The 26,698-nt window shown below is 37.9% G+C and overlaps 1 protein-coding gene across 2 annotated transcripts in view; it reads left to right on the top strand.

The window, feature by feature from the left end:
- Gm12695 (predicted gene 12695) overlaps positions 1-26,698 on the top strand; it is a 63,250-nt gene that overhangs the window by 24,515 nt on the left and 12,037 nt on the right. Inside the window, exons 5-9 of one of the 2 annotated variants that reach the window (NM_001081284.2) lie at positions 192-455; positions 4,260-4,381; positions 8,095-8,260; positions 13,073-13,170; positions 23,277-23,341. In NM_001081284.2, coding sequence (NP_001074753.1) covers positions 192-455; positions 4,260-4,381; positions 8,095-8,260; positions 13,073-13,170; positions 23,277-23,341 — 715 coding nt within the window. Of the gene's footprint in view, positions 1-191; positions 456-4,259; positions 4,382-6,812; positions 6,848-8,094; positions 8,261-13,072; positions 13,171-23,276; positions 23,342-26,698 lie in introns of those variants that run through there. The other variant, XM_006503262.1, reaches the window with a different exon arrangement.

Below are 26,698 nucleotides of genomic sequence, written 5' to 3'. Positions count from 1 at the left end.
CTTCCCTCCTAAGGAAGAAATCCAAGGTCCTATAAACTAATCAAACTATTCAGAATGAATACTTTTCCTCAGGTGGCACCATCTTGTCCTGCCCTAGGTCAGGCCCAGCTTTGACACCTGTGCCAGTGGTTTTTGCTTTTACATGTCTTCGCTCAGAGCTCTTCTCACATTTCTATTCCTTGTTGGGTTAGGAAATTGTCCAAAGGCCAAGTGTAATGACAAGAGAAGATTCTTTTCTAACCACATTGGTCAGAAGAGAACTCAACTCACGCCCATTGAGCTCCAATTTGTTGGACAAACTTCAGAAAGAGCTGAAGACTCTGGATCCCATCTCCTCAGGCTTTCTCCATCAGTCGCAGCTGAGCTGCCTCTTCCTAAGGCATAAAGTCCCTCTGCCACTACTAACAGTCAAGCTCCTCTGCCAAAGATTCTCTAGAAGGTGTTCTCCGGAAATGGTATGGCTATTATGTGACTTTAAATGTGGGTTCTTTTTATGTCTCTTCATTTAATCCATCAGGGTAATACAATTAAGAAGTTAGTTTCTCCCTTGACCAAGGCCTTTTCTGTGGACCTCTAAGCTTATACATATTCATGAATGGAAAAGTTTTCATGAGAAAAAATTAGTAGAGAAAATAAGGTTAGGGCTCTCAGATATGCTCAATTTCTCTTTAAAGAACTTTCTTGTCTCAACTTTCACTGTCTGTTCTAAACATATGAAGCCTGATACTGATTCAAATCAGTGGGTCTTTTTGAGTCCTGTGGTGAGCAGGCATGGTCTCTGAGCCTCAAGGTAAGAGTAGAGAGCTTAACTAAGATAAACTTGTTGCGACATTTTCTTAGAAGTCAGAGGTGTCTTTACATTTTAATCTTTTTGCTACCATTTTGGAAACTGGGGCCAAGGTTATCAAGGAAATCGGTTGCAGAAACCAAGGGATTAATGGGAGACATGGAGCTAAGACATGAGTTCACTTATGGAAAAGCCAAGAGTGGCTTTGTATACAGCCTATATGACTGATTGTTCTCAAAGTCCTTGATACCTCAATGATCTCATCTAGGAAACCAAGTCAAAATCAGCATCACAAATGAAAATTATTGATGTTGTATCTAGCTCTCAGTAGATGCTCAAATAAATGTTCTCTCTCCTAAGCTATCATAATTAAACTTGCTCTATCTTTATGATAATTATTTAGCAGTATATGGCCAGTACATGACACAAATTGCATGAAACTTCAATAAAATTTTATAGCCCAAGATCTACCTTATATGAAATTCTGCCTAACTTCTTTCCAAGGCTGTCCCCCTGGTTCTCTGGAGGTTTTTATCCAGAGCTACTGGATGGCCTCTATTTTAGCAGTGGAAATCAGTGAGCATCCTTCAATCTCTTACTACACTGGAAAACAATCTTGGCTTTTCATCCAATCTAATAAATTCTCTTCTCTAGAGTATGAGTTCATCTAAACTTATAAGCACATATTATATGTAATAACAATTTCTGAGGTGTAGGGGGGAGAGGCTAGAGACTATGTCTTCCCCCATTAGCAACCCCATATTCTCAGTGGTTAAAAAACTGTCATTTATTGATATTTTGGCATCTGAAGGCACCTGTGTAGCTGAAGATGACCTCGAGTTTCTAATTCTTCTGCCTCTCCCTTTCAAGGGTCATGAAACTAGGCATGTGCTATCTTGTTCTATTTCATGTGGGGAATCAAATGCAAGAACTATGGTTGAGCAGGCACTTTACTAATTGGGCAACATTCCTAATCCCTGCTAGCTGCTAAGTTTTTAAATTCACATTATATTTATAGGCACTATGCTGTCTAAGCTACAGGGCCCATCCTGATGAAACGGCTGCTCAAGAATCCTTTTGCAGGTGATACTGGAGGGGTAAACTGTAGACTTCCAAGGCCTTTATATAGGAAGTTTAATCCTTAACCCAAAATAGTTCTCTTCTTTTCTGTTCATAGCACATCTGACAAAATAGCCACATGGCTCTCCCATGGTTCTGTAAACTTTGTCATCCCTGACAATTTCTTGCTAAAGAAATTATATGTGACCTCAGGTATACAGATATATATATATATATATATATGTGAGGTAAACAAATCAAACAGTTACTGGTAATGGATCACAAAGAACAGTCAACAATAACTCTTTTGTGTACATAGAATTTTAATATTTATAAAGGATTAAAACAAGTTTGTATACTAATGAGATAATTATGCCTATGTAATAATTATTTATTTTTAGATTTATTTATCTTATGTGTATGAGTGTTTTGCCTTCATGTATATATGCATGTATGCCATGCCTCATGCCCATGAAAGTTAGAAGAAAGCAGAGATGCCACAGAACTAGAGTTCCAGGTGGTTGTAAACTAACATAAGGATGCCGAGAACCAAACTTGAGTCTTCTGTGAGAGCAATAAGTACTGTTAACCACCGAGTCATCTCTCCAGCCCCTTATTTATTTTTAAATAAATACAATATAATATCTTATTAATAAATAGTATATCTAATTAATCTTAAAATAAATTATATTATAACCCCCTTCTTTTCCCTACTTCAAATCCCTACCCTTCACCCCCTACTCAAATGGAGAACCTGTTTTTCTTTGATGATGATCATTACTACATATATATAAAATTCATAAGTACAAATGCTGAACCGGTTTTTGTTGCTTGTGTGTATATGATTAATTTTAACTTTATACACTTTGCACTGAATAACCAACTAATCACCACATTGCTAGGAGAGGGTAATATTTTTATATTTTTATTACTTTTATTTTTTTACAGTCTAGTCGTTACTCACCTCCCAGTCTGCCCTCCCACAGTTCCTCATCCCATTCCTCCTCCTCCCCCTCCCCCTCCCCCTCCTCCTCCTCCTCCTCCTCTGTTTCCAAGAGGATGCCCCCCAACCCCCACTCCACCAGGTCTCCCCACTCCCTGGGGCCTCAAGTTTCTGGAGAGTTAAGCACTTCTTCTCCAGCTGAGGCCAGAGCAGGCATATGCTGTATGCTGTCTATATATATATATATATATATATATATATATATATATATATATATATATATATATATATATATATCAGGAGCCTTGGACTAGCTTACTTATCCTGCTGGATTGGTGGCTCAGTGTCTGAAAGATCTCAGGGGTCCATGTTCGGTGAGACTGCTGGTCTTCCTATGGGGTAGCCCTCCTCCTCCTCAGCTTCTTATACCCTTTCCCTAATTTAACCACAGGGAGCCCATACTTCAGTCCAATGGTTTGGTGTAAGTATCTATATCTGTCTCAATCAGCTGTCTGTTGGGCCTCTCAGAGGACAGTCATGCTAGGTTCCTGTCTGTAAGCACACTAGTAATAGTATCAGGCCTTGGAGCCTCCCCTTGAGACGTATCCCAAGTTGGGCTGGTCATTGAACCTTCTTTCTCTCAGTCTTTTCTACATTTTTGTCCTTACAGTTCTTTTAGACAGGACCAATTCTGGATCAGAGTTTTTGACTGTGGGATGGCAACTCCATCCCTCCACTTGATGCCCTGTCTTTCTACAGGTGGTGAACTCTACAAATTCCTTCTCCCCCACTGTTGGGCATTTCATCTAAGGTCCCTCTTTTTGAGGCCTGAGAGACTCTCACCTACCAGGTCTCTAGTACATTCTGGAGGGATCCCCTTACCTCCTACTCCCTGAGGTTGCATATTTCCATTTATTTTGCCGGCCCTCAAAGATTCTCTCCTATTCCCCTCTCCCAATACCTGATCATGATTCCCCTTTCCTTCCCCCTCTTCTCTCCCACCCAAGTCCCTCCCTCCCTCTGCCTCTTGTGATTGCTTTTGTCTCCCTCCCATCCTCACTTGGGCCCCTCAGCTTGTTAAACTTCTTGAGTTCTGTGGAATGTATCCTGGGTATTCTGTACTTTTTTGGCTAGTATCTACTTAATAGTGAGTACATACCACGCATGTCATTTTGGTTCTGGATTACTTTCCTCAGGAAGATAATTTCTAGTTCCATCAATTTGCCTGTAAAACTCATGATGTCCTCCTTCTTAATAGCTGAATAGTATTCCATTGTGTACTATTTTCCCATTTATCCAGATAAGATCATTTAGTTAAAACTACCAATAATTAAGGGCCTACAGTTTTTAAAGAGGATTTTTTGAAAATTATCAATAGTAAACATTTTCCAAGTACATTTGACTCCGGTGGGCCTCTTTCCCTTTGACATAAATTAAATGAAGCTGTTCTATTTTATATTTAACTTTCAGGTAAATTATGGAGAGGTACTCTGTTTTTTGAAAGAAGCAACTAAAGATAATTTACAGCAAAATGGAACAGCTGGATATAGTAACTCAAGGAAAACTTCAAGTCCAAGCTACCATAAACAAAGGTATTCTCTTCCCCTTTATAGTCATATGGTTCCTGCATACTATATGACTAAGTCATGCCACTGTGGTCAACTGATGTGCTGTTGGTGGCTAGTTTTGGAGGTTCAAAGTTTAAGATGAAAATACCAGCGTGCTTGGGTTTGAGTTTTCAGATGTCACTTCCTTCCTTGTCCTTACATAATAGAAAGGAGAGAGAGAGAGAGAGAGAGAGAGAGAGAGAGAGAGAGAGAGAGAGAGAGAGAGAGAGAGACTGTAACCTCTTCTATAACCCCTTACATGAGGGCTCCACTCTCATAATCTTAGACTCCTGAGTTTAAGTTTGGTAAACAAATACTCAAACTCACTAGACTTCTAGAGCTTTTAGGGCAGTAGAGACATTCACTAGCGGTACTTGTTCACAAACACTAGACTTGTGTATATAGTGTCCCCACCTTTTTCCCCCTCCTTGCCTTCCTTTCTCTTTCTTACCCTACCCCATCTCTCTCATTTCACTCTGTCTCTCTCTGTCTCTCTCTTTCTTTAAACATAGAAAGTAATTTTCATTAATTTCATATATTTCTTTTTTTCATTTCTTGATTTTTTTCAATTTTTATTAGATATTCTCTTCATTTACATTTCAAATGCTATCCCAAATGTCCCCTATACACTCCCCCCACACTGCTCCCCTACCCACCCACTCCCACTTCTTGGCCTTGGAATTCCTCTGTACTGGGGCATATAAAGTTTGCAAAACCAAAGGATGGATCACCCAGAGACTACCCTATCCAGGAATCTATCCCATAATCAGCCACCAAATGCAGACACTATTGCATATGCCAGCAAGATTTTGCTGAAAGGACCCTGATATAGTTGTCTCGTGTGAGACTATGCCAGTGCCTGGCAAATACAGAAGTGAATGCTCACAGTCATTTATTGGATGGAACTCAGGGCCCTCAATGTAGGAGCTAGAGAAAGTACCCAAGGAGCTGAAGGGGTCTGCAACCCTATAGGTGGAACAACAATATGAACTAACCAGTACCCCCTGAGCTCGTGTCTCTAGCTGCATATGTAGCAGAAGATGGCCTAGTCAGCCATCATTGGGAAGAGAGTCCCCTTGGTCATGCAAAATTTCATATATTTTGTAATACCAAAATATCTGTCTTTTTAATCTTTAAAAAATGCTTATTCTGAAATAAAGAACCATCTAGGGTGGAGAACTCACCTTTAAACTATGCTCCTAGAAAATCAGTTTGGTCAGTGTAGGTTATTGGTAATTAACAAAGGGTGTTAAACTTAAAAATTAGTCATATTTTTTAATAATCTTATGCAAAAGACATGACAGAGTATTTTTTAAAAACGTGTATGTGAGAAATATTAGAGATGAAGCAGGGTGGAGTGTGACATTTTCTGTGTTTACCAAGAACCGGGAGGAAGGGCAGTTGTTAGGGACAGAGGTTCCATCACCAAAGTCCTGGGTTCAACTTCCACATCACCATACACTTAATCTACTTCCGCTGTGCTTTCAGGGTCCAGTTGGAAATGGAGACTCAAATGAGCTTTCTTACATTGATTTCTAGCTGGTAACAAAACCAAAGATTTTCCTTTTACTGAAGATCTCAGATCTTAGATTTAAATGTGTGTGTGTGTGTGTGTGTGTGTGTGTGTGTGTGTGTGTGTCTGTACATACTATATCTGTGTGAATATCAACCAAGAAACTAAAAAGGTTATCATTAAAGGCCAGAGAGAAAACAGAAGACTGGAAAGCAATAGAATGTATATTTTCCAAAGATAGAGGCGAGCAGTCCAGGGGACGGAAGGGAACCAATTGATGGTGTGCAGAGGACAATGGGAGATGAACAGAATAATTGAGAGCAAAGTATAATGAGACATGTGTGTAAAAATGTCATAATGAAATGCAGGAGGATAACTCTGCATTCCTTGCCAGCCTTTTCTACACAGCAAGATAAAGGGAGGCAGAGGTATAGAGTGAAATTCTGTAGTAAAATATGAAAAGTTCAAAAAAATTAAACAAACTAGTATAAGTTATTTAAAGCAATTCTTGGTACATAGCATTTTTATTATGTCTTTTCTTAGTTAGAAAAAAGGTTGCTTCAGAGTTAGAACCTGTATCACTGGACATAAATGTCCATGTATCAAACAGTAGAGTTGATTCTATTTCTAGAAATTTTGGCTAGTCCCATCAGAGTTGCCAAATGTACCATAAAAATCAGAGTTTAACCTTTGGGTCCTTAGTCTTATTAATAAATTTATGAATGATAGAATACTTTAGTATGCAGCAGCTAGCCTTTATTTACTAAAGATTATGAAATTGTGGCCCTGGGAATTTTTCAACCATCTAGACCTCATAAATGCTAAATGTGAGGCCTCTTCTGGCCCCTATACATTATTTCATTTCCTTGTCTCATGGTCCTGAACTCTCTTCCTTCCTGACAGGCATTACATTTGGAATTATTTATTTGGCATTTAAGGTTAGTAATGGTTTCTGTCCTAGCCAAAGTAGTGTCTCATTTAGTCCTATAATAGTAACTGGCTGGTTTGAGGAGCTCAATAAAAATCTATTGAATTAAATAACATCTGTAGTTATCTAAGGATGTTCCATGATGGGAGTTGCAGGGACACCTAAGATTCCGTTTAACAGAAGCACATAAAGAGATCATTTTTAGTGCATTGGAGAAGACAGTTGCTTTCTTCAGACCAGACTGTGTTTGTAGAAACATGGGACTGAGACTGCAGCTCAGGAGGAAGGTCTCTTCATCATCTTCTGTTTGGGGCAGTTCTGTGACTCAAAGGCTCCATATCTCATCTCCTAAAGTGAGCAAGTTGAAGTACCCTCTTATAACAGACTATCCAGAAATCCTGCCATTTACAGTAAATTCCCAATAGTACCTACCACTGAAAGAAGGCTCGTGTATGTGAGTATCTAGTATATAGATGTTATAGCGTCCTTCTGAGGAAGTAAAACTTCCCTTCATAAAATGTAAGCCAGTTTGAACTTCACAGAAGAGGGTATGATTCAAATGTATCAGGGGAACGCTTGAATTTGGAGGTAACATGTTCATGAAACAAATCAGAATAATATTTTAGTACCTCATTTTCATTTATCTGTTATTTAAAGAAGAAAAAGTCAAACACGACTGTCTCATTACTTACATATTTGCATGTAAGACTAGAAGTAAACACTATTTCCAAATCACTCAGTCCTCCAGACATAAAAAAAGAAAGGTTAGAAAGTATGTAATATCTCTGCCCAATACAGGCAAATCAATTCCCATATAAATCCACTCTCACTATATGGGAGCATCTGTTGGGCTTTGTTTGTGGCAATGAATGATTTGGGAATTTAATTTGCTATTAGTAATCAACTGAATTTAAAAACAGCAAGACTAAGTAAGCCAAGATTTGTTTTACAACTTGTTGCTATTTTCCTCTCAAATAAGGAAAAAAAAAAAGATGGAGGAGTGATTAGTTTTTTATGTCTGTGAAATAACCCAGTAGCATTGTGCCTCCTGAGAAGAAACTATAGATATCAGTATAATGAAAAAGAGGAGTGCAAATCTAAGAACATTGTTGCACATGCAGCTGTCACCCAGATTAGTAAAATTAAGGTGGATGGATAGCTTCAGTACATAGTTGAACTGAGAAACACAACATAAATCCCTGCAGAACCTTTTAGGAGGTTGTTCTTTTCATAGTGTTTATTTGCTTGTCTAATCAGCATTCCACCTCAAGATTCCAGCTTACTGTCTGAAGTGAACAAGAGCCTGCTAGAGATTTTGAAGATGGCACTAAGACCATGCCAAGGCAAACTCAGCATAGACTGCCTCAACATGAGCTTTCGAAAAGAAGATCACTCATTCTCTGGCTGCCTACCCCTGCCCAAGGTAACCAAAATTATATGTCAGATTTGACAAGAGTCAACAGGCTACTTACTTTCAAATATTGAGTCTATATTAACAATAAGGCACAGCTACGTTCTATGTTCTCCCTAACAACTCTCTCTCTCTCTCTCTCTCTCTCTCTCTCTCTCTCTCTCTCTCTCTCTCTCTCTCTTTCTCTCTCTCTCTCTCTCTCTCCCCATGTGTGTGTGTTTGTGTGTATAATTGAGAAGAGAAAACAAAATAGAGAAAAGATTTTGAAACACGCAGAAATGGTTTAGCAATTACTTACATTTGGGTTATGCTTAATGTTAATAATAGAAAATATAATAATATCCAAATAATATTTTACAATGCAAACAAGTACATTTTCAAGGCCAAATTCATTTCTCACATCCTCTCTGAGCTTCTACTTGGGGTCAGCATGTGGCATCTCAAGCCTTTGGAAAACCATATTTCAGGACTGATGTAATTTATTGCAGATAGAGCTTAGCATGCTGATTTGAGACAGTAATTACCAGTGCAGATGTGTTTCATGGAAAAGGACCCAGAACAATATTAATTCATGAATCTTCTGTAGCCAAATAAACTGATGTCTCAAAGCTACAGAGGACAGAGGTGGAATGGTGATTGCTGTTATTACTAGAACTGCATTGATAATACCACAGCCTCACACTGCTTAAATCTGACTAAGTGCTGAGCACTGGACTAAATGCTTCACTGACATGATCTCCTAGAACAACAACAAAATTAACTCCTTACACAAAATCATGAAATGTAGGTAGGTAGGCATCGGTACTGCCTTTTCATAAGTGAAATACATTCTGAATTTTGAAGAGGACAAATGAACTGATTCCTGGGCCACAAGTAGAAAAAGCGGAGTTGACATTTCAAAGTAGAAAAGGTTGGAAATTGACACCAGATGGAATGCACTTAGGAGAGGATATCCAGAAGATTTTACTGAGAACAATATCCAAAAAAAAAAAAAAAAAAATAGAAATTAGAGGATTAGGGAAGGTTGGGAATTACAGGAGAAAGGTTCTATCAGAGACATCACAGCATACCTTTATTCTGGGCATTCAGGGTCTAAAACTTAGGAAGTCAGATTAGCTTTTTAATTTTTAATTTTAAATTTTATTTAGTAAGAAAGCAAATATGCAGAACCATACAAATAGGTTCAAACAAAAGTGGCCTTTCTCTGGTGCTACATGTATGTAGCCAACATGAAAAGGTAGGCTTATGCTAATGTCTTTGTGTGCCTGTACCTGTGTACATGTGTACTGTACATGCAAACATGTTTCAGTAAAATGAGAATACTGCAGGCAAGTTATGACTTGCCTTTCCTGTGTTCATAAAGAATAGATTAAGAAGCAGTAGGTCTTCGTTTGATTATAAACCATATAATGCCACTGGTGAAGCCTTGTGTTTTCAGATGTTATGCATAAACTACAACATAAATAGCTTGAAAATTAAAATATATTCACTCAATCTCTTTTGGTCTCAGATTTTTATCTGGAAAACCTGGGTACCAAATAGTCACCTCCTTTGACTATTGTGACGATTAGATGAGATCAAGTATATGAAGTTATTTGTGTATATTCTGGTACACAAGGCCTTAAATATACCTTAACACACACACACACACACACACACACACACACACACACACCAGTTTTTTGAGATCTCAGTCTTGAGGTCACATGATACAACATTAAACACTGGCTATCGTGGAACCCTTAAATGTTCTTGTCTACAGCTGCCCTTGAAAGCTTAACTTTATGGTTCAGATCCAAGGAAATAGGGTGTATTTTCCCTAGAGCTGGTATGACTTTCATGGGCCATCTGGCATCTCTTAAGACAGCTGGAACTCACTCAAAGTATAATACAGTTCAGGGAGGCATGTTAAATAGAACTCTGCTTCCTCAAAATGTGAAGCAAATTAAGGCCCAAGGGATATTTGAAACAGGAAGCAAAGGGTATAACCACACCACAACTTCCTTGCTCCTGGACCCAAGGTTAAGAGCAGACTTTAAAGGCCAGAACTAGAAGCACTGATATTTTGGACCTATAAATCTTAACATTCTTAGAGTGTGAAACAGAAAGTCATGAAGTTTATTGGTAGTCTATGACAGCTCTCTATAGCTCCCTGGCATGAAAACAAAAATAAGGATATAGTGAACATGAGAATACCCAAAGAGCTTCAAAGTGTTTGCAGGGCACCTGTGGCTTCTAAGGAAAATAAATATCAAAAATAACCTACAGATCTTGTCACTCAGATCAACTGGGATTTGATGAATCATAAAAATTATAGAAACATTTAGTATAAGTCATCTTCATCTATGGACTCATCCATCCTGTTGTCTTGCACATCTTCAGTGTAAGGATGATTTGACAGGACTGTAAATGCAAGGTGGGTCCACTACAGAACAGAGGAGAGTGAGGTAGTAACCAGGTAGTAGAAGGCACTCATTGTGGAGAATTTAGACAAGAGAAGCCAATGAAAGAGATTAAAAATTATCAAAGGAGAAGTTGGAGTACTCAAGAAAGCAATGAAAGAAAGTTTAGAAGAAAAGGACATGGCCATCCATGCTGCACAAAGGTCTTGTTTAAAAAGGACTAAATCTGGTAACTGGAAATCCATAGATGTTTCTTTAACTGGTGATGATGGTTGAGCCAAATGGTAGTGTAAAACACAATACAGGAGGAAACTATATTATTGCTAAGTTATAGTTTATTGATTTTTAAAGTTTATTTACTCCTTATTGAAAACATTTCATAGTTGGAAGAAGAAAATTAAACATTTCTTACTAAGAATCATTAGTGTGGATATTTATGCTTTGGAGGATTTTAATGGTAATCCAGAGTAACTTTGTCATAATAAACTTTTCTGGTAGATATTTCTAATGCTCCTTATGACTGTCAGTCAGTTTTTAGCAGCCATCAATCAGTCTGTGTCTAGGTACCATGATGTACTCTTTCTAATCTGCTATTCATTTTAGCCTTCAGCAAAACTGGATATTGACAGAGTGATCTATTTTGAGAAAAGAATTTCAGTATAGATGTTCAAAAACATATCAGTACATGCTAATCATGAAGTGAATCAGTTTTTATTAAATAAGGATGGCAGAATGTGCAATCAATTTCCATATCTCCTTGCTTTTTTTTTGCTACCCCTCCCCTACACATATTCTGTGTTCATCCATTCTTTACTTTGATCCTTTATTTTCCAAGACTGCTAAACAAAAGTAGTAAGAAAATAAATGAATAAAGTACCATCCCAGCCATAAGGAAGGTCAGAAAGCAGTAAGTTCGCTCCCCTCCCAGGAAAAGGCATAAAATTACTGCCAAACAGTTAACACCATAATACTCATGGTTCTAAACAGCTCTGGACCTTTTTTTTTTTTCACCTATTATTCATATCTTCTTTTCCTTTGCCCACCATTCTCCTTAGCTCTTTATGTTTTTGGTTAACTCTGTTCTTTTTTATGTTTTAGAAGAGTATTTTATTTCGCTTCTACAAGTCTCTCTGACTTAATTTCTTTACACCTAGAAAGTAAGAGGCTTGTTTAAAAACCTCATAAAGACAAGGAAACATAAGCTTTTGACCTCTGCTTGCTTTCTTGCTTTACTATGTGCTGAGGATGAACACAAGACTTTGCCTAAGCTAAGGAAGTGTTACACTTAGCTAAACCCTGTTGCTGTTTTAAAAGTTTGATTCTGTTACTGTTTAGCTATGATAATGGTAACAGACCCCTAGACAACTGCTATTGAAAAGAAGATATTATACCATATAAGGCTTCCCAGGTTCAGGACAAAATGGGAAGTGTGGTTAAGAGTCTGTTACTATGTTTCTTGTTGAATGAATAAGCAAAGCACGGCAAGAAAGCTAAAGATTAACTAGTTTGAATAATTCCCTTGAATTCTGGAACTTCGGAGGCTGTCCCTGGTTTCCTGGTGCTGTATCGCAGGATGATAGTTCAGAGGAGTAGTAGAGTCCGAAGGCACTTATAAAGATATTTCTCTAATTTGTTTGCTCACATTCAACTGAGTTTTTTACTCTCGTTGGTAATTAGCTAACCTAAGAAAGTCAAGATAGTGATTGTAGTGGGTATTGTTAAGTGTGAGTTTAATGGAACCGACAGTCTGGGAGGTGGGCTTCCTGCCAGGTCTGTGAGGATTATTTTGGCTGTGTAAATTGATGAGGAAAGATCCTCCCTAACTGTAGGTGATAACTGTCCTGGTCTGGGGACTCAAAACTAGAAAATAGAGAAAACAAGCTAACCAAGCCTTTCTCTATTTTTGCTTGTTGACTATGGAGGCAATATGGCCAGCTGCTGCATGCTCTCCCTGGCCTGGCGCCACTATTATTAGATGAGCTGAACCTTTAACTTTGAGTAAGTTTAAGCCCATTATCCCTTAAATTACTCTTGTCAGGGTAATTTCTTATATCAACATGAACAAAAATGTACCACTAACCACGAATGTAACACACTTGTTTTTACAAGTCAAGGTAAATGATACAAAATGTTTTACAATTTAGCAACAGTAAGAAGGGAAGATGGATCACTCCTCAGCCTTAACTATACATGGGTTGGCAAAAAGTGTAAGTAATAGAAAGTCTAGTGGCTTCTGAATAACAAACTACACTTGTCTCTCAACTTAATACAACTGTTACCTAATAAGCACTGAGCTGGAAGTCTTACACAATATACTCCTGAGCAGTAATTCTTTGTTAGAACCATGTAGCCTATAATAATGGGAAAAAATTGAAACACCAATTCAATTTCACCCAACCTTCAAATTCTGTCTTATTTCTAGGTCATATCTATATGTAGCAAGCATGGACTGTATGTAACCATGACCCTGCTGGAAACATTGCTCCACCACCAAGAACTGGGTTACCGAGGTGAAATAAAGTAAGTTGATTTTTTGATGTTTGTGCCCCACCAAAATGAAAATATGATGAAGTCTTTTTTTTTTTTCCATTTTTTATTAGGTATTTAGCTCATTTACATTTCCAATGCTATACCAAAAGTCCCCCTTACCCACCCACCCCCACTCCCCTACCCACCCACTCCCCCCCTTTGGCCCTGGTGTTCCCCTGTACCGGGGCACACAAAGTCTGCGTGTCCAATGGGCCTCTCTTTCCAGTGATGGCCGACTAGGCCATCTTTTGATACATATGCAGCTAGAGTCAAGAGCTCAGGGGTACTGGTTAGTTCATAATGTTGTTCCACCTATAGGGTTGAAGATCCCTTTAGCTCCTTGGGTACTTTCTCTAGCTCCTCCATTGGGAGCCCTGTGATCCATCCATTAGCTGACTGTGAGCATCCACTTCTGTGTTTGCTAGGCCCCGGCATAGTCTCACAAGAGACAGCTACATCTGGGTCCTTTCGATAAAATCTTGCTAGTATATGCAATGGTGTCAGCGTTTGGATGCTGATTATGGGGTGGATCCCTGGATATGGCAGTCTCTACATGGTCCATCCTTTCAGAAAATATGATGAAGTCTTAAGTCAATATGTTGACTCTAGGAGCTGAGGCATTAAGGGGCCCCTAAATTTGGATGAAGTTTGACCATCCTCAGAGAAATAGTAACTTTCCAAGAAAATAAGACAATGACACTTCCTTCTGTTCTCTGCCATAAAAAGACAGAGCGAGAAGGTATTCCTTCTACCAGAATTAATCAAAACCATGAGAAAAACCAGTGTCAAATGTTAGAAATTTTGGCTACTATGCTATGCTATTTGTGAAACTATAACAACTTTTTATGCTCATTGTCATAGGATGCCAAGTTCAGAAACAGAATCTTTAGAGAAGAAGTTTCATGTGGGAACCAATCAATTTCAATCACTTGACACCTGGGTTAAAGAATTACTGTTTATTAAAACCAAAGGGGGCTCGTAAAATGACTCAGTTGGTAAATGCCTTTACTGCCAAGTCTGATGACCTAAATTCAGCCCCTGGATCCAACATGGTAGAATGAGAGAGCCAGCTTTCACAAGTTATCATCTGACCTCCACATAAAGGCACGTGCATATCCACACAATAAATAGATATAATTTCTTAAATATTTAATACAAAAAAATTCTCAGAAGTCATTGAAACAGAAAACAGGAAATTTCTCTAAGCCCTTAGGAACTATCACTACTGATATGTCCACATAAACAGCTAAATAATAGGACCAAACAGATGAAATAGTGTTGTAGAGGTTGAGGATCAAACGTCATCATCAAACAATGATTATTAAGAAAGGAAAGCAATGAGATTGACTTACCTTGATGCATAAGAAAGTGGAAATCTAACAGGCCAGAATCTCATGAGCAAATAAGATAGAGTTGGAGGTTAGGAAGAGCAAGGAGGATATAATGCACCCTACCAAAAGTACAGGACATAAATCCCCACACACTCTCTCTGGAAATTAAAGAGTTACTTTCAAGGCTTCTTACAGGTACTGGCTGATGGATAAATTTAGGAAACTGCTCATAGCACTGGAAAGAAAAAGATAGAAAACCTTCTTAGAGCTCAGCCAAGCAGTGTGGGCTATTTTAATTACTTTATCCAGAATTCTAATTCTCCATTTTCCCCCTTTTCCTGCTTTCTTTTTTCTTACTCTGTAAAACTTCCAACCTCTCTTTAAAATGTTCCATATAAATAAATATTCTACACTGAGTGTAATGTCCCCCAACTCACCTCAATTTTTAATAAATAAAATAACATTTATTTAGCATGCTATGTTTCTTGCCATATTGTAATGAACAATAAAGTACAGTACCATTGGACAAGCAGATCCTTTATTTAGCTGAGTTCTGTATCCCATATATTGAAAGCAATAAAATTTATAATGATTAATATTTGTATACATGACCTGAGTTAGGAGAGAAATTATCTCAAAATATTCCCAGTCCTCAGCTCATGGTCAAACTGAAAGATGCCTTTCCTAAACATCTCAATAAAATCAGGTTATTGTATTAAGCACTTACATAGCACCTAATCATTTTATTTCTAGCACTATTTAGAATATTGGCTTTGTTTGTGTGGTTTCTTAATTGATGTCTATACAATGATCCCCCTACAACAAGAAACATAGCTGTTTTCCTCAAAAGAAATGATCACAGCTTCTAACTTACAAAGTAAGTACACAGTGCATATTTGTTGAGATTGTTGATTTTTTTATTTATCAAACATATGCCAAAAGCGAACAATGTGCCATTTCCCCGGACATTTGGAGTACAGCTATGATTATACAGGTATATTCTTGTCAAGATGAAAATTAGTGTTGAAATATATGGCATATATCAAGGTTACAAGGGCAACAAGAGAAGGTAAAGTAGTCAGTGAAGGTTATGTGAAGAACAATGAATAAATGAGACTAAGAGTCTAACCTAGTACATGAATTTCTACAGCCCACTTTTGGAAATGAGCATTTCCTTAGGGATTGTTAAGCTATAAATGTAGAAAGATGAGTTGGGAGCAAAATAGAAAACAACTGGGGGATTCCCAAAGAGGCTCTGGTCCAAATGAAGAAAAATTATGCATCAAAGATCACATTATATGTAGGACATAGTTAAGAATCCACTGATAGCACTGATTAACAACTAACTCACAACCAATATTGCAGGGATCTAGAATCTGAGTGGAAATTGCTATCTTTGTCCTTAGAATATTCTAGGACATCAACACCATGAGAATCAAAGAAAAATGTGTTTATAAGAGATAAACCTATTTCATTTCTAAACAGTCATTGGCTAAAGCTTCTTCTATGAATTAAACCCATTCCATTATAGGCTTTGTATGCAAACCTATATCCTTAAGAGATTAAAGATGCAATTTAGACACACATTTTAGGAGCTGAATGCTTGAATCATTATCTTAGTACATATTGTCCATTAATCTGTGTTCAATTGGAAAGCCATTTGGAATGTGGCTGTCTGCTAATTAGCAGGATTCTAGTGCTGAGCTGCCTCCTGATTAAATGTCCTTTAGAATCAATAAAACATCAGGAGGGATTGTGGTGATGTGGGATTAGCCCCATCTAGCCAAATAAAATGAGTTGTGTTCCCTTCTTAAACTAGCATGTTCCAAGAGCTGACAAGAGGGGTAATTTTGCCAACCCTGCAACAAAATTGTTTTTTTCTTTTAATACATTTTTTAAACTCTGAGATTTCTTTTTTATTTTTCCATTTTCCTAACAATTAGCAGAGACATTAGTGAATGACTGCCAGGATAAGGCGATTGTGAGGAAGACTTGATTACGATTTCTAATCTCCACTCTGAATCACCCTTATGTAAAATGAGCTCAGGTTGTATTGGATGGAAATTATTATCCCTGTTTTTGGCCAGGGAAATGGAAGTCAGAATTCACATTTAATGTGAATTCTCTGTGACTTTGTAATAAATGGTAATTAAGGAGGACAGAGAAAGAACAGGAGGCAATCTAATACTCTAAAATTATATTGGCAAAATTAAATGCTTCAAACCAGTTTAGAACACACGTGCACACGCCAAATTGTGTTGGGGGAGGAGATAAATAATAAAGCTGCTATGGAGGCTTCCTGAATAGAGTAGAGCAATTGACATAGCCACAAGTAGGACTTACCATACACATCTGGCCCATTATAGAAAATGGAGTTAGGTTGGAAAGGACTGTTTTTGCCAATCCTGGGGACAAAGGCAACAGTTTAGGAGACAAAGGAAACATGAGGTGTCTTATTTGGCATTTGCTGTTAAAAGGGAATAGGAAAGGGGTTAAGTAAAGAACTATTAGAGATGTGCTGTTGTCTGCCTTTTGGCTCAGTGTTAGATAGCCCACCCAGCTTCCCATCCACATTCTAAAAATGATGAGGATGCTAATAACATTGTTACTATTTATAGAGAACATTTATAGACCTTAAACAATTCTAAGCAACATTTCAAGTGCTATTAAATATTAACTCTTTTAATTCCTGTGACAGCTAGGAATTAAAGGTAGTTACTATTCTATTTTTCAAGCGAGGAAACTGAGGTAGCATGGGGAGACCAAAACCTATATACACCTAATAAATAAATTCATCAGTAAGACTGAGTGAATGCAGCTCTGAAATAAAAAAGGAGAGTTGGGCTAAGCAAGGTGGAAAGTGGGAAGCCTGAGCCTAGTGTTTGTATCCGGCAGTGCCATCCCCAAAAGCTAAGTTGTGTCAGTTAGCACAGGGACAGTTGGTCGTTGGATATACTAAGGAAAGTATGGACTATGATGTGTGATACCAATGTGAAGTATCTTGTATCCAAAAGTATGGTGAAGGTATCACATATACTGCTCAGAAAGAAGAGTCTGAAGTGCCAAGGATACACAGGAATTGTCATCTGTCCCTTGTCTGTAGGCCTAAGGAAGCAGTGAACAAAACCATGAAAATCAGGAGACTATATCTGTTTGTTTACACTACATGTGGACAAACTCTCATTTTATGATGCACATACATGAAAAATTCAACATATAAAGTCAACTTTAAAAGAATATTATTCACTTACCTAAATGATAATTTAAAATGCTAAAATAAAAAATAAAACATTGCAGAAGGAATGGGGAAAGGAAGTGCAACCCTCCATAGCATCTTAAAAACATTTCTGTTCTAAAAACCAGAAAAGTTTAAGAAATTATTGTGTCTTTTCAAAGATGCAAAAACCATGAATTCTGTTGATATGAATCAGAAAGTAATAAGCATAGTGAGACAAACTAATGATAAAAATGTAGCTGAGGCCCCAGAGAAGGGAGATGCTAGGAGTGAAGGGGTGAGGTAGGAGTAGGTAGGTGGGTAGGGGAACACCCTCTTAGAGGTAAAGGGGAATGGGGTGGGAGGCTCATGGAGGGGGCACCAGAAAGGGGGACAACATTTGAAATGTAGATAAATAAAATAATTTTAAAAAAGAATTAAAGACTACTTGATAGAATCATGGAGAACATGAGGAAGTAGGGGTGATTTCAAAGAAAGTACACCTCTCAAGAATTAAGACTCACTAGGAATCAATTTTTAAAAGGTACATATAAATATTTTCTAAAATGAAAAATATAATATGCAATATTAAACTTGGGGACCTTCTGCAGAAGTGACCCTAAAGTAGCTTCAGAAAAAAGACAAGAAAATATTAGGTATGTGACTAGAACAGAGATTCAACCTAAAGTGACTAGACATTATGGGACATTAGGAACAAAATAAGGAAAACAAAACAAAATTAAACTATATTAACTAAAACCAAAGTCCTGATTATGATAGCTCATTTTTCTGATGATAGAACAAAACACTCTGAATTTCTCTGCTGTAATTTTTTACCTGTATGTAGCTGAACGCATTAGAGACTGAAAATCCAAAATCGGGTGACCTGAGCAGCATGGCCTCTGGTGAGGGTCTCTAAGTATATGTCACAACATCATAGAAGTCATTATGACAGAAATGTGTTCGAGAAAGGAGAAATTGCATGATAGGACAAACAGAAGAAAGCCACTGAGTTGGAAGAGTAGTGTTGTTATTTTTATTACAACTAATTGTCAAGAGATTTACCAGGAAACTCTGAGAACTGTATTAATGTCTTCCAAGGGTAATAGTCTTGAGGCCTACTAACTTTCCTTTAAGCTTCGACTCTCATAAATTTGACTAGCTCAACATTGCCATGCTGTAGAGTGAAAGTCAATTCCATAAACTTTTAGGTGACCCATACAAGCCATACTGAAGCGATAGCACCAACTAAAGAAACTTTGTAGCCCCGTGTAAACAAATTGAAAGAACTCATTATGAGCTAGGCCAAATTGTGAAAAAATGTCCCCATGTGTTTGTATATTGCAATGGGAATTTGTATTATAGAGACAACAAAATTTGACAAGAGCTTATGAAAAACAAAATGGAAGGGAAAATTAAATATAAATGAATAAAAATCATATTGGTCTCAGACTTCTGCAACATAAATGTTAGCTGAAACTGAAACAATGGTCATAATTTCAAAGTGGAAACAGTGAAACGAAGTTGAAAGACCTGCCCAACTTGTGGATCTGGAGTAAGAAAACAAGGGTATGACTCTTGAATGGGTATCATTAATCTGTGTCTTGGGATAAGTAGCTTACATGTCTTTTATAATGGTGGTCACTATGAGAGAAAATAATGAATAACAGGTGTAGTTGAACCCAATAACCACTAGTCAGATTGACCCCAGCAGCAGCGGCTGTGACACTCCTCACTACCTGCCGAAATATTCAGGATTCCTGAATAAAAGTCACACACACACACACACACACACACACACACACACAGCCTTTATATTTTAATATGCCTTAAACAGCTCAATGACTGGGCCACTTCCTAACCTCCACATAATCGATCCAGCCTCCTCCAATATCCCTGAGTCATTACTTACTAAAATATGCATTTTATCTTTGCTGCCCTAGGTCCAGACATGGAACCCTCTTAGGCCATGATCCCCTGCCACCTACATGACATCTATGCTCTTTGCCTTCTGCACCTCCCAGGAGTGATGTCTCCTCCTTGATTCCTTGCCCAGAATCCCTTGCCTAAAAGTTTCTCCTCTGTCTCCCTGGCCAGTCACTGGTTTCTGCTAACTTTATTTACAAATCAAGCCCAACTAGGGGCAGGATCCCTCAGTCTTACTGCAGGGACACTGCAAACAGGTTTTTGGGAAACCTAGTTAGCAAGATAATACAAGCATCAACAAATAGGTACCAAGAACACTCTCTGGAATCTATGTTAATATGATAAACACAGTTGAAATTACTTGCTGCTGCTGCTATTGTTGTTGCTATTGTTGTTTGAGAAAAAAAATTTTTTTTTTTCACCTAATTCAGGCTAGTCTGGAATTTTCCATGTATCTACGGATGACCTTGAAGTCCCAATCCTTTATCTCTACCCCAAATCAATATGCCCCCTAGAGGTCAAATTCCTGACTTCATGCCTGCTAAACACACATTCTACCACTTACCTACTCTCTCTCCAACCCTGGAATTGGAACGTGAAATGAAATTCTCCTGAATTTAGAATCAAGATCATAGGATTTGTTCCAAGTCCTAACCTTTCTAGCTGGAAGATGAGGGCTTGGTACAATACTTTTGTTATTACTAGTGCCTATTATTACCATGGGAACCAATTCTTAAGTTGAGTGGCTCTTTGAAAGTCCAGAAATGTAAGAGATAGAAATTAAAAATATTTAGTAGAATAGTTTTAAGAAGTGTATTGGTTGCACAAGTTTTATATGCCTGCTCAGTCATATAACATTCAAGTTGAATATTTAGGACTATTTACCACCTTTTCCTCCCCTTGCTTGCAGTATATGATCAAGAAAATGTTGAAAACATTCTAGGAGTGTTTTATCTGGGACCTTGTCTCTTGTGATTTTTCTCTTTATGTATTCATTATTCATCTCTCTCTCTCTCTCTCTCTCTCACACACACACACACACACACACACACACACACACACACACACACATGTGCATATACACTTTCATGCACTTATGCTTGCACTTGTAGACATCAGAGGAAAACTTTTTAGAATCCCACTGAGAGTTGTAGGATCAAATTCAGACTCCTGAGCTTATATAACACAGTACTTTATTGACTGAGCCATCTCTCTGGCCCTTCTCTTTTTCTTGGTATCTGAGAGAACATGGTCTGACATTGCCTGACAGATCCTCAAAACAAACAGAGTACAGTCTGTGACTGTCAATAGATTGAGGTTCTTGGTTGTTTTGGTTTATTTTCAAAGATTAGAAGATGGTCTAGGCATATGCCTACACTTCCTAAGTTTATAAAAATAAAGTAAAGAAAATTTAAAATATGGATCCAGTGCAGTCTGCTTCTAGACCTGAGCTGGTGCTTATATGATTTTTACCTCTCCCCATGAGAGCTTTCTGTCCTCCATCTTTTCTTTACTATCTGCAGTCACCAGATTTTCTGGTTGCAGCATTACATATCATGGCTTATTTCTTCCTCACACAAAGCTCTAGAGAGCACATGTTCAAAGCTCCTATCAGAATACACATGTTGATCAAAGAATTCTTCTGACATGTGACCCATGTACAGGAAAAGGCTCATGAGTTATAAACAAAGCAAACTGGGTTCATATTTAAAATATCACTTCTATTTAAAGATAATAAAATCATTTGATATTCAAACTCCTTGAGCAAACCTAAGACACATGTTTGCCAACTTCCTCTCCACTTCAGTCTGCCTTCTGCTGGGTGAGAAATCAACAAAACTCTCCATTTGCAGTTAGGTTGCTTGCAGCAGAATCTGTTTTTCACCAACATGAGAGAATGTAAATTTCTTTTCTTCCTCATTTTCCCCATTCTTTGAGAAGTTCCTACAATGTATCTTGATCGTAGTCACTTCATTCCTAACTCCTCCTAGATACATTCGCACATCCCACACACACAACTGTTTGCTCGCTTTCCCTATATCAAGTCTTGTGTTTTCTATATAGTATTGAATGTGTAGCCTTAACTGGAGCTTGCACTAACCTCCAGTAACCTCTCTCAGTCTCCTGAAGCCCCATAGTTAGGAGGTGGGATTTCATGCCTCTTCCCATCTCCAAGCTAGGATGTTACCTGATTGAACATGTGCAGATCTTATGCATTCTTTCTCAACTGCCATGAATTTATATGTGTAACTGTTCTATTTTATCTACAAAATGGTTTTCTTTTAGTGAACCACTACCTCTGGCTCTTACAATCTTTCTAACTACTCTTCCACAGTAATGACTGAGTCTTGGGAGAAGGGACTATAATACAGATGTATTATTTAGGGCTTTATGTTTAACAGTTTCCTACTCTATACACCTTGACCAATTGTGAGTCTCTGTATTAGTAACATGACACAACTCATAATATTGGGGAAAACCAAAAATCAAGAAGGACCAGAAACAAATTTAATAACAGAGTTTGAAATAGGAACCGAGGGTAGGACAGAAGTGAGAAGAAGGAATGGAGAAAATCATAGAGAGGTGGGGTCACAGAATTGGCTAAGCAGCACATGGATGTGTGACTCTAGTCCTAACCACACTCTATCCAAAAGGAAACCAGGCATCTATTACTGACAGAGAAGACTATATTTACATAACATATAAATGGCTTCTAGGCAAGCAAATGTAAGTGATTTTTCACTACCAAAGCTCTGCTGGATTAGTTTAAGCTTTATATATCTGATTTCAGTTATAATATACCCAATACAATTACTTCTAGAGCAATTCATTAACTATTATCTACGTACACCACATGTAACTATCCCCCTTCTATGTTTGTTCCATGTTGTAATTCTTCCCACACTTAGGACAGGAAAAAGGGATGTTTTTAGTAACTACTTGGCAAGAAGATCTCATGACTGATTTAACTTATAACTAAGAGGTAAATGCATAAAATTTTGAAGTGGAAACAAGGGCAGAATGGTGCTAACACAGACAGGTCATTCTTATAAGTCATAAATGAACTTATTCATTTTCCTATAGTAGTAGTAATGCAAAAACTGGCTAGTTTTTACTGACATCAGAATTGTCACTGATTTGATGGCTAGAGGCACCTCTGTCCTTAGCCAGATTTTCTCAGAGTTCCCTGGTGTCTGAATGCCTTGACCTTGCCAACAGACCCCAGTCTCCAGTAATTTATTTGTTTGTTTGGGGGTGCTAGATTTGTTATCTTGGGTCCATGATTGTGTGTCGGTTTGTTTTTTAGGCAGGATATCATTGTACAACTTAGACTGGCCTCAACCTCTTGATCCTCTTGCTTTAGTCATGAACCCTTCCCCTGATATCCTGATACTGATGGCCTAGGCCTCCATACTCAGCTTTGGCTGTAACTCTGAGGGCATCTAACTCCCTGCACCAAAGTCCTTTCTAGCAGATATACCTAGAGCATCTCTGCTTCCTCCACTGATAGCAAAACTCCTTTTAGTAGTACAACAAACAGCAGAACTCAGCTTTGATTTTCATGCTTCCAATGCAGTGGGAGCTTCATTTTCATCACTCAGGAGCTGTCTCTATTTCTTACGCAGGTGGAAGAACTTTGTTAAGTGGCTGAACAGAGCTTCTGCTGATTTGTCATGTGACATGCCAGCAGGTGAGTGCTGTACTTTGTGCCTCAGCAAACTTACCTGGGTTTTAGCTTTCTTTCTTTTTCTTTTTAATATAACATTCTTTTTAAAAGTATATATATTTTATGTATATGAGTACACTATATCTGTCTTCAGACACAACAGAAGAGGGCATCACATCCCATTACAGATGGTTGTGAGCCACCATGTGGTTGCTGGGAATTGAACTCAGGACCTCTGGAAGAACAGTCAGTGCTCTTAACTGCTGAGCCATCTCTCCAGCCACTGGGCTTTATCTTGTTCTTCCCAAAAGAATTCAGTGAAAAATACGATAGGACTGAAATTTTCACTTAAAAATTATTCTTTTATGTTAGTTGGATGATAAGAGCCATCAATCTCAAAGCTCCATATTTTCACTTTTTGTAGTAACTATTTGACATGAACCTAGAACACTTGCATAGGACATTGGAATTATTTACTTAAATTTCAGACACAGTTTCTTTGATCAAGCATTTTCAGGTTGGTATTATTTAGCTGATAAATCATCAAATATAATATAAGTATATAGATATCAAATATATGTGTATATGGATATATGTTTAGTGCAGCAACTGTTATAAACATTGTAAATTTGGAAGCAGTGAAAAAAGACTTTGGGGACTATTCATTTAAATTATCGTACAATCAGTTGATTAAACTGTGGAATTATAAAACAACATGACTGGGCTACTATAGAATGATTTCTCTGCCATAGTAGTAAGTAAAATTATAAACACGAATATGGCAACATATTTAACAATTGTCAAATTTAAAGATGACAGGTGAAAATATGCATTTATAATAATATCCACTAACTACTGTGAATATGTGCAAGGTACTAAGTAGGCATGGTTGGGTAGACTGGATGATGACTATATATGCCTATATACATGTGGAGAAAAACATCCTGCAAGGTATTTTAAACATAGAAATACATACAGGGTATTAGTCATATATGAATCAGAGGCTGAAAAGTTTGAAAAATATATGAAGAATGTGTTCATGTTCTTGATCTCTATAACAAATCTTCACAATCTTGTGACTTACAACAGCAGAGAATGCTTCAGTCATAGTTCTGAAATGTGGAACTATTAAATCTGAGTATCATTGAGAGCCATAGTCCCTCTGAAGCCTTTAAACAAGTGTCTTTGTTTGCCTCTTCCAGGTTTTAGTAACCATAAGCCCCTCCCCCTTAGCCCATTATATATGATTTCATTCTCTGCCCACACCTCCATTTGATCTTCTTCTGTCTCCTCTATATCTCTCTACCCAAATACCTTCTCCTTCCCCTTATAAAGACCTTGTCTAAACTTGATTGCATTTGTAAAGGTTACGTCCCAAATAAAGCAAGCTCACAGATTCAGTGGTAGAAACTGAACTTATTTCTTGGGAGAAATGGACACAACACAATACTTTACTTTGATAGAATCCAGACTTACGGTATAAGAAGCATTTTCTATTCTTAGGGCTACAGAAAGCATACCATAGATTGGCATACCATGTCAAACATCTAGAAGGCAGTGTTTGTGCACACATGGTCAAGTATCTCTAAGGAAAACTCAAGGAACTGGAGAAATCATTCCCCAGGGCATGCAGTGAAACTGCACATTAAAGTGCGACATAATTGGAAAGATTACTGTTCTTGTATTGCAAACAGAACACCATGTTATAATGCTGAGGCCATTAAACTGGTGTCATGAACCTGTGGATTCACACATGATTCCTGTTGAGAATGATGCTGTGAGATCACTATATATCACAACTATATCATAGCTGTAGTTGTGAAAAGAACTTTAGTTTAATAGTTCTAATTCTAGCTCTGAGACTGTAGTTAATCTATGCTTCTAACACTATCCTAGATAAAGCTATATATCTAATATAGATATTGAGGCATGGATAAAAATTAAGAATCATTGACTATACTAGTCAAAATTATCCAAGAAACATACAGGAAGAGCTGAAGAGATGTCTTAGCAGTTAGGAACGCCTGCTGCTCTTACAGGGGACCACGATTTGGTTCCTATCACCAATGTAGCACAACTCACACCCTCTGTCCCGTATTGCCAGCTGTGAGATCTTACACACACACACACACACACACACACACACACACACACACACACACACACTATCCTTTCAAGGCAAAAGGAATTAAATAGCAAATATTTTCTCTCTTATCAGAGGCTCATAATCAATATGATATCCAGCTTTGAGTCAAGAAAGATGGTGGTTAAGATACTGGTAGAGGTGTAGATTAACTAGAACAATCTCAGAGCTGGAACTGAAGATCAATCCTACCAAACCATAGCACATTGGAATGGTAGCAGAGTGGTCCTAGAAAGAAAAAAATGTAATTTCTATGCCCAAAAGTGAAAAAGGAAGGGGGAGAATCACCAGGGAAAGAGTTAGGGCTGGAAGCTAAACAGACAGAAGTTAGCATCAATGCTAAGGCTCATCCAGGAGGTCTTGGCACTCATAGCACTTGTTTCCCCTCCATTTGCCTTGTGCAATACCAGCTCTCTCCTTGCAGCCACTGTTGTATGCACTAAGTACTGCTGCCAACGCTTGTGCTTTCCCTGTGATTCCCTAGTGCTTCTTCCTCAGGTATTTGAATGGCTTGCATCCATGTCTGCTGTCTACTCAGTATTCTTCTTCATTGTGACTTCTTTGGATGAACTCCTCAGTGACTCCTGTGTGGTTCTCAGCCCTGAATTTGGGTTTGGTTATGTTGGAAACACATATCATACCTGACATTGGAATGTGCCTGTTTCCTGACTTCATGTCTAAAATGCACATTGCATGAGAAGAAAGAGCTTGTCTTGTTCACTCTTATAATGTCCTTCCCTCAACAGTGGCGCTTCTAGGAAGCATGTGACTAGTATGTCCTCACTGAATGAATGAATCAGAAACGGATGTGTAGCCTCCTGGTGTTAAGAAGACAGCTGAAATTTTTATTGTCTTAGGTCATATAGGATCAAACAGAGTTAATTTCCATCTTGTAACGTTATTTAAATTATGTGAGAAACACCTGCCATTGATCAGCATTTGAAGTGTGTTAGTTTGATGATCACACAAACTCCATTCATTAGGATCCATGAGTCCAGGAGTTTTTATCTCAGTCAAATGTTTTCAACCTTGTTTCATTTTAAAATCAACTAGAGGATACTTTTAAAAAGTATTATGCCGGGTTCTGCTCAGCTGAAATCAGGATTTAATTGGTCTGGTGAGACACTTGAGCACTGATCATTTTTAGAGCTCCCCAAGTTGAGCTTATGTCCAACCAGCACAAATGAGCATGGACTTGAATAATCAGTGGGAGCAAACAGGAGGAGAGGTGGCTCTAT

The sequence above is a fragment of the Mus musculus genome, chromosome 4, assembly GCF_000001635.26.
Source record: "Mus musculus strain C57BL/6J chromosome 4, GRCm38.p6 C57BL/6J".
In the NCBI taxonomy this organism is placed as follows: domain Eukaryota; kingdom Metazoa; phylum Chordata; class Mammalia; order Rodentia; family Muridae; genus Mus; species Mus musculus.
This window is presented reverse-complemented; position numbering and strand designations above follow the sequence as displayed.